The sequence below is a fragment of the Ochotona curzoniae genome, unplaced genomic scaffold (genome assembly GCF_017591425.1).
Source record: "Ochotona curzoniae isolate NIBS_2020 unplaced genomic scaffold, NIBS_Ocur_1.0 contig_1274, whole genome shotgun sequence".
NCBI lineage: Eukaryota > Metazoa > Chordata > Mammalia > Lagomorpha > Ochotonidae > Ochotona > Ochotona curzoniae.
In genome coordinates this window covers 3784763-3797598 of record NW_024465023.1, presented here as the reverse complement: position 1 = coordinate 3797598, position 12836 = coordinate 3784763, and the positions used below count along the sequence as shown (strand labels likewise).

General features: G+C 50.6%; 1 protein-coding gene across 3 annotated transcripts in view; it reads left to right on the top strand.

Moving 5' to 3' along the window:
• The window catches only part of SH3KBP1 (SH3 domain containing kinase binding protein 1), a 305428-nt gene that overhangs the window by 258917 nt on the left and 33675 nt on the right, over window positions 1-12836 (top strand). For all 3 annotated transcript variants that reach the window (XM_040997748.1, XM_040997739.1, XM_040997757.1), the window contains one exon: window positions 12040-12125. In XM_040997748.1, coding sequence (XP_040853682.1) covers window positions 12040-12125 — 86 coding nt within the window. The remainder of the gene's footprint in view (window positions 1-12039; window positions 12126-12836) is intronic.

The window sequence follows — 12836 nt, the reverse complement described above, 5'->3', positions numbered from 1 at the left end:
AGGTGTGCCTGACAAAACGGAGATTTGTTTACTGGCTGGCTGGATGCATGTGTGGGGGTGCTTCCGAAAGCTTGTGGGGCAGTGAAATTGAAGAGACTGATTTGTTTGGGTACAGATAACTTAGAATGTGTATGTAGTTTTTCATAATATGCTTTTTCCATAAACTCTTTGATGACCCTTCATATGCATTAATTTCATCATGCGTGTGTGTGTGCCAAAGAAATATTTTTTAGTTCCACTTCCATGGATTTTTTGAATATTTCTGTAATGTGAAATCAGACTAGCGCCTTTGAGGTCAAGATCTTAGATCCTCCTGCAGGTACAAAGAATTACTGAGTTTCTTCCACAAATTCATTGCCCGATCGTTGTGCCATGTACTGTGCATGTTGGTGTAATGTGCTGGAGCAAGTCAGGGACCTAGGGGTCCGGCTGGCTCTTTGTATGGTGGGAGTCGCATGGAGCGTTCAGTGCCTTACCCATGGGTTCTAACCTCAGCCCTCCCACTAGAAGAAGGGAAGCTTTGGCAAGTCACCTTTCCTCTTTCCTCGCTTTTACTCCTTGTAAATTGAGGACTGCAGTAGAGTGTACCTGGCTGTCCCCCAAAATGAAGTCCCTTCTTGTAAATCTGTTTGTTGTTTTCTTTTATCTCTTTTATTATTGCCTATCAGAGTAATGTGGGAGATCATTTACTTCAAAAATTTTTTTCTGAATCATGTTACAATACATGCAGTGTAGTATTTGCCTTAACATTTTGAAGTGCCTTGCTCAGTGAGGTTAAGCACCTCCACATTGTGCAAATGCTTCCAGAACTCTGTCCATGTGTCCTTTCGATTGTTTTAGCATGATGTGCTCAGTGCTCATTCATATGGTGATGTGGCTCCCTGCCTTTCCATGACAACAGCAAAACAACCCCCACCTAATATAGCAGGCAGTGATGGGTGCACACATTCTGTGCGAGCCCATCTGAGCAGCATCTAGTTCACCTGTTTCATTCAACAGGTGGCTGCCAAGGGCCAGTCTGACAGCTTACTCCATCCAATGGCACTGGAGGAACCGAAGGGACTGTGAGCCGCAGTGGAGTAGGCCAAGCCCCAGCCTGTCATGCCCTTGCTTAGTGAGTGGTAGAGGCTCTTGATCCATGTGCGCGTCGGGGGACCCTTGACAGCCCTCTCCCCGCGAAGTCCACTGAGAAGCTAGCACAGCTGAGTGTGGATAGTGCGCATTATCCACAGAGACACACAGAGCAGCAAGCTCGCACTGTGCTTTGTGCAGGAGAAGGGAGAGCCAAAGCCATGCTGTTGGACACTCTTAGTCCTCCAGGGGCTGCAGACTTTGCATGAATTCAGCAACAGTTTCCAGAACATTCCCGCTGCTCTTTGCTTGTGACCCTCTAGGAAGTGAGTTCTGACATGGTGATAGGTGCCCCTTTCGTATCCTGGGAGAAATATTTCATCACAGTGGCCCTTCCTGCTCACAGACGGCTTATTTGCCTTCTGCCTCCGCTTGCCTCCTCTGCCTCTGATTCTGTCACTCTCCAAATGTCAGTTAGCAGGACAGGCCACCGAGGAAGATGCACAAGAGGGAAGTCCAGTGGGAAATATAACTTCCCAGCATTGCGGGGGTTATCTAAGCAGCCAGGAAATGATGGCCAGCCCATCGCCACTGGCCCCCGGCCAGCCAGCCCCTGAGGTACTGGTCTGCAGACAGCAAGGGGCAGAGCACGGGGTACCTATGTAGCCTGTTGGACAAAAAATGGTGCCTGCTCTCCCTCAGGGCGTCTCCAGCTTGGCCCCCATCCCAGTCACCTGCAGACCTCGTTCCAAAGTCGCCAGCAGGACTGGGGCTGGGCAAGGTAAGCCAAGCCTTGCAATGCTGGTGACCAGATAGATGGAAGCGCTGGTTCAGGTCCCCACTGCTGAGCCATCCAGCTCCCTGCTAATGTGCCTGAGGAAGCAGAGGATGACGGCCCAGTCCTTGTGCCCCTACACTCCTGTGGGGGACTTGGATGAAGTTCCTGGCTCCTGACTTCAACCTGGCTTACCCTAGCCATTGCAGCCATTTGATCTCTCGTGTGTGTGTGTGTGTGTGTGTGTGTGTGTGTGTGTGTGTGTGTGTGTGTGTCTCCCTTTCTCCCTACCACTTTGACTTTAAAAAAGAGCCGCTGGGCTCAGGACTGCACTTGCTGACTCAGTAGGTCTGGGTGGGCTGAAGAGTTGTCACCTCTGCAGTGACAGCGCCACTCTGAGGCTGCCTTGTGCCACCCTGGCACACAACCTACCATCTGCAGCTATTTTTTCCTTAGGTTGACCAAGACATCTTGGTTTCTTTAAGCCTTTGGGGTTGGTGCTTAGAATGAAAGAAGCTTCTAGGTACTTATCAGTCTGCATAAGTATCACTAACAGAAGGTGTTGAAAACAGATCCCAGCAGAGCAAGTGTGTGCAGATGTGCAGCAGTGGCCCAGGAGAGCAGCCACTTGTGGCGCTGCGCTCCCATTCTGAGTTTAGATTATACAGATGGTCTATGGTTCTTTTCTAGATTCCTAGTGGTGCTGGGTGTGAAATTTGTATATTCCCCTTGGTTTGCAGACATCAGCATGAAGGTGTGTCATTGGAGAGTTCATGAGAGAGGCCTTGAAATGGCGCAAGTGGGTGTCACTGGCTCATAGATGACAAGTGCAAACAGGAAATAAACTCCCTCCGGGAAATCATAAATTAGAAGCCAAGGAGAGAGTAGAGACAACTGCAAGGAAAAAAAAAACACACAGTTTCTAGTTGGAGAACAAACTAGAGTCACCAAAAAAAGGCAGGGGCAGGATATGATGTGGAAGTTAGAAGGGAATGGGAAGCAAGCTCTCCTGGGCGGTTCTCGCAGCTGGCTGTGCATTGGTTGCCAGGGCTTGGTGTGACCCCAGTGAGGGCTCCAGCTGAGTGTTTCTGCTTTGCACTGGCTCCCAGTGGGATCTGGGAAGAGTCAGGCTTTGATTGATATTTGGCCCTTGATGATCCCAGTTGAGTAGTTTGTGTGGACTTACTGGGGGCAGGAGGTGGATTTGGAATGAGGTAAAGAAAACGAGCAGGTGCCCAAGCATCTTTTGCCACAGCCAAAGCAAAAGGTGGATAACAGTGCTGGATATAGTTATGAGAAAGGTTCCACCTCTGACCTCTTTCTTGTGTTGTTCGCATGTGTGATTAATTTGCTTCAGTTTTCATCAAGTACCTACATGTGGCCAGGCCCACTCACTGTTTGCTTGGGCAGTGGAGCCAGGCACCCCCGGGGGGAAAGGCCACCTTGCCCCTTGAACACCCCTGTGACCTTGGCCAAAGTGCCCACCTCCGTAGTCTCACCTTCCTCCTCGATGGAATGCACAGTGAGGCTGCCTCTCTCCAGCGTGAGCTGGTAACCGGGTGCTGCTCTCAGTGTCCTGAGTAAACACCTGGCAGCTTTCAAGGCACCTGTCAGATCTGTGCCTGCCTGTTAGCCTGCTGGCAAAAGACAAGGCGGCAGGGGGGGCGACCTCAGTAGGAGAGGGGTCACAGGGGTCATGGAGAGAGGAGACATGTAGATGTCCTCAGATGGTACAGGGGGAGATTTAGGGGTACAAGCACGGCAGGCCCCTGAAGCAGCTACAGTCAGGACCAGGAAGACCACAGATAGATGGAGGGCAGCTGGTGAAGGGAGCCTGGTAGTCCCATAAAGCACAGCGCAGAGGAGCTTGTTTGGGGAGGGCATCTGTGTTCACCACCCCTCCTTCCTTACACATGTGCTGTGCTGTCTGTCTTCCCATCTGTGCAGGAATGTGTTTTGTTTGCTGTAGCAAGAAGCAGTGGTAGTGACCGGATGTAGCCCTAGCCAAGCCCACAGCGGGAACCCAGCAGCGCCAGCAGGGCTAGCACCTCCCCCAGGCAGAATGCTCGTTGGTTTGGATTCCGCTTTTCCCACAGGCTCTTTTTTTGGAATATTTCTTCCTCTGAGTGGCACTACACAAACTTCCCAGAGTCACCTGAAGTGGAGTTCTCCCTCCCCCCTCCCACTACTGAAGTGGTGGGCTCAGCTTCTTAAACCCCTCGCACCCCTTGGGATGCTAAGATCTGAACTGCTTGCCCTTTTGCCTTAGGGGGTTGCACATCTCATGCCATGGGTGGTCTCCCCAGGGTCCCCACGTGGACTTGCCAAGTCTGCACAAAGAGCCGACATCTGGAGGGCAAGCAAGTACCCACTGTCCTAGCACCTTCCCCGTGTCTTCACTGTCTATAAATAGTGACACTTGTTTGTGTCCGTCTGGACAAGGACGCCCAATGCAGGGGAAGAGCTGCCAGGAAAACCACTGTCAGCCCTCCTGGTTGTCCCCTGACCAGTGTCACACTGAAATAGAACCGCTCTTCAGTCCAAGGGTGCCTGTGATGCCTCCTCCCTCCCACCCTCTGAGGGGCAAGGGAGTCTGGGGCTGCTGGGGCTCACCCTTTGCCACCTCCTGGCGGAAGGATCCTTCCTCTGGGGGAGATGACAGGCATCCTAGGACAGGTGCTAACTAGTTCCTGCTGTCTTCATGAGCAGGTATGGCCCTGGAGTGGTTGTGGATTGAAGAACAGCATACAGTGTGTGCCCGTGGATGCCAACCTTGATTATTGCCCCCTCCCTGCCCCTGAGTGGTGGGGGAGATTGTACCAGTCCTCTGCATGCCCTTGGGTTCATCACTCCCACCTTTGAAGGACAGGCCCGCTTGTCTGTCATAAAACAAAGGCATGCGCTGGGCAGTCCCAGCCCAGCTCTGGCAGTTGGAGCTGAGGGGTGACATGCTAGGAGCAGGCAGACGGAGAGCAGGAAGGAGTGTTTGCTCTCCTGGCCTCACATCCGCCCAGGTGAGCAGTAAGAATGAGGGTTCTGCAAGGACTAACATATGAAGCTGTATTTTGGGGGTCCTCTCTGGGATGTGCGAATCTGATACTTGCTGTTGTCATTAGAGCGGACAGCTCCCCAGCGGCCTGAAAAGTGCTGAAAAATGGAGGCCGCACAGCGTGTGCCTCGGTGCTCCCACCCACCGACTGTGCAAGTTTCCTGTTTGGTCCCCTTTGCTTCTCTTCCCAGTTTGTTCTTTCCCCCTGTCAAAGTCTGCAGGCAGCTGAGGCCCAAATGCTTTCCTTATGGGTAGTGTATCCTTAGGCCCAGCCACAGTCAGCCCAGGGCGCTGGGATCTTGGGCTCAGGGGCAATCACAGCTTGCCCTTCCCTTCCTCTCCACTCGCCGCCAAGATCTGCCTGTGCTTGCTGCTGGTGGTTTTGTTCCTGCTGCTACTGCTGATTTATATATTTGTTTGCCTGCTTTGGCTTCCTGCATGCTCCCACACCTTTTCCATGCCATGTCTTGGCTTAACTGTCCCATGTTGGGCTAAATGGGGCAGTGCCACTGGCCAAGCTCATGTTCACAAGGAGTGCACGTACTGTGTATTCCATGCCCTCATCTGTGCATGAGCCCCACGTTAGGCCAGGGTCACATAAGCCCTTCCAGGTAGGGTGGCTTTGGGGATTTTGTTTGTTTAACTGTTTCACCTGGGAGTTTGCCTAGGAAGCCTGGAGCCAAGGTGACGCAGGCTGCCTAGCATCCCTGATGACTCTGTCCCTGTGTCCAGACCTCCAGGCTGTGTCATCCTAAGGCTGAATAAAGCAGATTTGAGAAGTAGTCGAGACCTTGGGTTCTGGAGTTGGTAGGCTCCAGTCTGGGCCCTGCTATTTCACTCCTTTTGCTGCCTCTTATGGGCAAATGACTTAACCACTCTGAGCTCCAGTTTCCTTCTCTGTAGAATCAAAATAAGGCTTCATAGCTGGGGTGTTCCAGGAAGCAGACGCCATCCCACATTCATTAGGAAGACCTGTGCCAGGGTTTGATGCCCATGGAAGGGACCACGAAGCTGCTCTGTGTGCAGGGAGAAGTCAGGTTGTGATCCTGGCTCCAGAAACCCTGACCACATCCCTGGGGAGTTTTGCAGCCAACATGACCCGTTCGAGTTGTGCAAGTGAGCTGATGGCCAAGACCTTGATACCATGGGGAGTGGGACACCCTAGAAAGGAGAACCTTGGCCAAGGAGGGTTCTGCAGCTGAGGCTGCTCGCCGGCAACACTCAGAGCAACAGGGATGCCAAGCCCTCCATTGTGTGGGTCTCAGCAGTGTGTGAGGACAAAAGACTGCAGGCGGAAAGGTGCTTATCCTAGTGGCCTAGCCTTACCAGCCAGCAAAGGCCAGCAGTTCCCGTTGTTGCTCTGGCAGCATGGGTCCTGCTTACGCCCACTGGGGTGCTGGCACCAGTCAGCCCCCTTAGCATACTTTCAGCTCCCTGTCCAGTCAAGCCAGGGGCTTACTTACCCAAGTCGCATATAGAATCCTTAAGGAAAGCTGTTCAGAGATACCCAGTAATGTGGCATGAATCTTATTGAGAAGCCAGAAAGGAGCCAGGCTGCCTTGTTCTGATGGTGCTGTGTGTGTGTGTGTGTGTGTTGCCTGCCCGCTCCTGTGTTCTGAGAGCAGAGAAACTCACCAGACAGTAACACTTGGAGGAGCTGGTAAATTGCAAGACTATGGGCTCTGTTCTCTCTCTTGGAGATCAACTACACCTTTTTTGCTAAAATCGTACTCTCGTGTTCGGGAGAATAGAACTGTTGAGGGAGAGGGGCCTGCATCCTCCTTGGCTGCCAGCCACTCTAGACATGTACTTTGGAGAACTTCAGAAACTTGGGTATTTTTTTGAGCTGAAATTGCTTAGCATTGTTGGAAGAGACTATAAATACAGTGAAAGGCACTTACAAATAGACATTGTAAAATGCTTAGGCACCCACGGTCTGAGCGCTGTCAAAACAGCAGCTGCAGCTCCCCTCCTTGGAGGGATCAGAACCCTTTTTAAACTACACCTACTGCGTTTTCAAAATAGACTCACTTCTGGCCCTGGAGAGATGGTTCCAGCTGGGGCCTGTGTCCGGCTCTTGGCCAGAGGGACCAGGGCTCCGCGCGAGAGATGAGCAGGGGCCGTTTCCTTCCCGCTGGCAGGGGCTGAGGCTGTAGAATCTGGGCCTGCTTACTTACTGCCTCTCCCGGGGGCTCCTGCTGCTCTGGGCCGTCAGACCAGCTCAGGGATGAGAGGAGGGTGGGAGTAGAGAGGGGTGCCACAGGCCCCAAGACAAAGAGAGCTGGGTCTCTGGGTGTTAAAGGGCAAGTCACATTTGCTCACTGAGAGTGGAAAGGGGTAGCATTTCCAGTTTTAACTGATATGAACATTTAGAAGCAAAGAAGATGCTGAAATGTTCCAGACTTTGCCCGCATTCTCGCAGGACCCTCTGCCCTGCATCATTTCTCAAATGGTGGAATCCTGGTGTGAATGCTCTGCAAGGGCCCTTCAGAAGTGACCCTGTTTCAGGTAACTTAGCCAAGTCTTGCTGATGAAGCACTCCGAGTCAGGGAGAGTTTAGGTAACTTGGCCAAAGTGACACAGATGCTGACCAAGCAGCTTAGATGTACTGGAAAGGAGGTCAGATTTAAGTAGAGAAAGAGAAACCAAGATCTTCCATCTGCTGGGTCATTCCCCAGATGGCCACAACGGCTGAAGCTGAGCCAATCCGAAGCCTGGAGGAAGTGCTTATTCTAGCTTTGATGTAAGACACCTGGTTGAGACTTCTGAGTTTAGCATGCCTCACTCCACCTGCCAGCTGATTCCCAAATGAGATCATTGCATGAGCTATCTGTGGTCAGGGCAGTTCTCAGGAGAGTTTGGAGGCAATCACCATGAACCTCAGTGATACTCTTGAGAAGGAAGAGTGAGCATGAGCTGCCTGAATTGTGTTAGTCTGTAGTCATCGATACTTTTAAAATTTTTTGAATTTATTTATATAAAGGGAACAGATTTCATGTGTTTCATATATACCATTGTTCTAAGTATAAGTCAGAATTACAGAGAGAGGAAGATGGCTCAATGGCTAAACCCTCACCTTGCAAACACCAGGATCCCATTTGGACACCAGTTCATGTTCCAGCTGCTCCATTTCCCATCCAGCTCCCTGCTTGTGGCCTGGGAAAGCAGTGGAGGATGGCGCAGAGCCTTGGGACCCTGCACCTGTGTGCAAGACCTAGAAGAAGTACTTCCTCCTGGCTTCGGATTAGCTCAGCTTCAGCCATTGTGGCCATTTGGGGAATGACCCAGCAGATGAAAGATCTTTGTCTCTCTTTCTCTCCATAAATCTGATCCACCTTTCCAATAAAATAACTAAATCTTAAAAAAAGAAAGATATCTTCTACTTGATGGTTCATTACCCAGATGGCTGTAATAGCTGGGGCTGAGCCAGGCTAAAGCCAGGAGCTTCTTCTGAATCTCCCACATGGGTGCAGGGACCCAAGGATTTGGGCCACCTTCTGTTACTTTCCAAGGCCATTAGTAGAGAGCTAGATTGTAAGTACAGCAGCCAGGACGCCAACTGATGCCAGTGTAAGATGCCAGTGTAATGGGAAGCAGCCAGCTGTACCACAATGCTGGCCCCTCATACATATCATTTTAAGAACATAATGGTACTTCCCTCTCTGCCTCTCTGCTTTTCCTCACCTCCATCTTCTCACCTCTTCCTTTCTTATTTTTCTTCTAATTTTTGCGCGGACATACTTTCAGTTTGTTTTTTTAATTACAGATTTAATCCTCCACTAAATAAAGAGCTCAGCACTGTTGCTCAGGAGTATAGACAAGGGCTACAAACAGTCATCAAATCTCAGGATTTCAGGTTGGCAGTTTCACTCATATATGTTACATTTTTGGAGTACTCTCCATATTAGTCATCACACATCAGAGGAAATGTGATGTTTGTCTTCTTGGTACTGTCTTAGAAGTAAGCTTCAAAAGGAACGGAAAATGCATCTGTAGTCTTGTTCTGGAGACGAGGACTTACTAGCATTGTGGAGCTTCCAATTTCGGCATTCTCATTTCAGAGAACATGGTGAACATTCATGAAATCCACAGGTGTGCCTTGAAGCCCTCAGTGTACTGGGTGCTGGGCAGAGTGACAGGACTCGCTCATCAGACTACCCAGGAATTACCACTGTAAACATGAATTCTTCCAGTCTTCAAAAAACATCTCTGCCTGTGACATCAGGAGGACCCGAGATATCTGTGCATTGCGGCATGTGCTGTTTTAAACTCCCTTTCCACTTTGTAACACAAGCATTCATTCTTTTCAGAACAATCCAGTTATAAACATCACTTTCATGGTGAAGTGGAAGTCCATCCAGTGTCGTCATGCTCTCCTACTTTGCAAGATATTGCATTTCTTTTTTATTTATATATTTTGTCATGACAAATAATACTGTGATAAGCACATTGAAGCATATGACCTTGCTGGGTGTTACCGCCTGTTTCTAACAGACTCCCAGAAGCACATGAATCAAAGCTTAGGAACATTGTGAAAGCCACTGACCCATTCATATAGCCTGCTCTTTGAAATTTATTCATGTGACTTGTGCCAGTCCACATCACACTAAGTGAAATAAATAAGTCCGAGAGAGACAAGTACTGCACAGTCTCACATGGGGAATGAAACGTGTCAAGGTCGTCGGAGTACAAAATGGCGCTTCTGCAGGCTGGGATCTGGGATGGTACTGGGTGGACGAAGTGGAGACAGTGGGCAAAGGGTACAATGCGAAGTAGGTGTACATGGTGGGTTCTGGTCCTGTGCTGCATAGCGGGTGGCCACTGTTAATAGCAGTGTATATTTTAAACCAGTAGAAAAGATTTGAAATGTTCTTACCACAAAGAGGTGAAAAATGCTTAGCTGATAGATGTGCTAATGGCCTAATGTGATTATTCCTCAGTGTGTACTTATTTCAAAACACTCCTCAGATCTATGTCATTATTTGTCAATTAAAACGAAATAACTTAAAACTTGAAATCTACATAGCATAAGAAACACAATATTTGTAAGAGTACAGTGGTAGGTGTGATAGCAACAGGAAGAGGATACAAAAGAAGCAGGGCCCGAGAGTAGACGAGCGTAGTAGTGCACAGCAGCCCTCTGCGGGACACCCGCAGCAGAAGCTTGCAGCTGTCGCATCAGAGGGAAGTGACTGCAGGACTGACAGTTCCCAAGATGCCCCGTTAAACCACATGTTCAGCTGACTGCTCCTGAAATACGCATCGTTAACTCACGAGCAAAACCACTCCTGCCAACAGCCCTTCTCACAGACTCACCAGCTGCATGCCAAGGTGTTGCCTCAAACCATCTTCCCACCCCTACCCCACCCCTGAACAACAACTGAGAAACCGAACACCTCACTGTCTCAGTGGTCTCTTTCCCAGGACACATGTGTTCTTGTTAGGTCTGATCTTCACTGTGTCCTAAAAAAGCACAGGGCGGTCTGGTCTGCTTGAGTGCAGTTCAGTATGTTAGTCTGGAGAACAACAGCACCAAATCCTTCAAGCTTCGAGGCTACCAACGGCCACCTATGGGTGCTCAGCCACTTAACTCCTTCCTAGCTGAAAACTGGATGACTTAGAAATGCAAATGCTTCCCTGATAATCATTCTGAACTTCTACAATATTCCACTCAGAAGATTACACATGCCCATCCAGGTCCAAACTCTGGGGATGCTTGAGGCTCATATTAAATGGCACAGTATCTGCATGGTATCCGTGAACTTCCTTCTCTGCGCTGTCAGCTCCTCCTCCGTTGTCACCCACACCCCCTCCTGACTTCTGGCTTTGTTCATCTCCTCCTGCAACTTCCCTTCACTCCCCCATGCTACCTCCCAGACAGACTGAGCCATGAGCCCGGGCCAGCGTAGGCCAGCCCTCATCAACTTTGCCATCCTTTCTCTTCTTGTTCCTCTGTAGGGTCATCAGACCCCTGAATACCTGGGCACCCCCAGCCACACTTGAATCCTTGGTCCCTCATGCCCTTACAGATGTGTCCTTTCTCCCTTTTCTATAATGCCTGCCTCTGTGGTCACCTCCTGCTTGTCCCTTCCCTCCACCACCATGCAGCGCCCCTGCACTGATCTCTTTTCCCATAGGCCTCTGATACATAGCCTGTGCTACAAGACTTGCACTTGTCTTTCTGTCTTTCCCATTTAGCCCATGAGGCCCATCCAGAGTGGCTGACCCCTGGCTTGGCCCTCTCAGTCCCCCCAACACAGTGGCTATTTGACAAGTGCCTGTTGAGCAACTCTGATACTCATGCAGTTCGGCTTCCAGCCTTGGTGGCCTCCAGGAGCTGGGAGTTGGGCTATTTCTGTTGCTTTGCTGGGAACAACTGTTCAGCTTCGCCTCCCGCTTTATGCACAAGGGTCGTTTCCACTTTGCTGCCCTCTCAGCCTTTGGGCAGCCTCAAGGAAGGTTTGGCTACTGACAAGGGCCAGAAGAGCTGGCCTTTAGAATAGTGTAGAGGACACTTCTGTTGGTGTGTAAGGCACAAGCCCCGTGCCTGCCCCCAAGGGCTGCTCCTATCCCAGATTTAGAGGAAAGTCACTGTGTCCTGACGGGCATGCTGGTAACCCCCTACCAGGAGCCATCTCATCTTACAGGCCTGGCCCCAGTGCCAGCTTTCAGGCTGCCAGATCTCAACTTGACACTTTGTGCCTGTCATCAGCCTGGCTGATGCCCCAGCCCCAGGCCAGAAAACCTTTTTCTCAAGGATAAAAGTAGCTGACCTTTGACTAGCCGCATTGGCTGAACTGCTCATGCCTTAAAAGGGAAGCCACCGGTCTGCCAAGGCTTATTTGGCCACGGGATGGGAGCTAGCAGAAGGGTGTGTGGCTAGAGATGCATTGGCAAACAGTTGTTGTTCAAACCGCCATCTTTGAAAATGTGTGTGGGGGAGGGCCTCTCCAGTGTGCTGGTGGCTTGTGCCATGGCCTGCGTGGCCAGATGATTCCTGCTTCCCTCTGCTTCCCACATAGGCCACAGTGGCACCCACACCACTCAGAGCAGCACCTTCCTTGACATGTGTGTGCCGGAAAGGCGCCAGGATGAGAAGGACGCACAACAATTCTTAAATGTCTGGATTTGTGTTTTTGTGTAGGGGTGACGGGCCAAAGATTGATCTGGTGGGCAGTGCACTCTCGGGCATCCTGGACAAGGACCTCTCGGATCGTGGCAATGACATTGGTGAGTAAGGACAGCATTCTTGCTTCTCTTTGCAGTGAGGAGCAAGCTAAGAGCCTGCTGTGGCCCTTTCTGGAGTGCGATGAGAACTAGCGCAGGCCGTACGGTACCAGGGTGCCAGCCCCCACTCAGCGGCAGGTGCTACGCTTTGGTAAAGTGGGGGAGGTGATGGTGCTGCTCACCTGATAGAATTTTGGAGACTTTCTCCCTCCCTGACCTTTCCTTGGTCAGGCCCGAGGAAAACACTGACAAGTAAACTTGATTGAAAAGGAGGGCATTCCCACTGCTCTTCGTGTTTTTCCCCAGCAGAGAGGCAAATATTTCCACCACAGAAGAGCAGGGTTCTGCCGGTGGTGCCTGGCAGGCAGAGGGCATGTCAGGGCTGCCACTTTACAGTGGGCTTGGGTGTGGTCATTGTTGCTTGGTTCAAAACATGAGAGTTTTTCCAAGGTCAAGATGCCACCATGTGATAAACAGGAATGCGGCTAAATATGTCCCTGTGGCAACCAAGGTTGCAGGTGTTTCTGAGGGTGTGTGGGTGAAGGGGGGTCGCTCCGCTGGTGTGCTGGTGGCCTCTGGCAGTGAGAGCAGGGCGACAGGCCCACATTCGGGGATGACATCTTTTTGTTGAAGGTTGGCCTCTTGTAGGTATAAGTTAGTATACAGTATACTAACTTATAGCATAGTAACTTATACTGCAGAAGGCTGCATTTG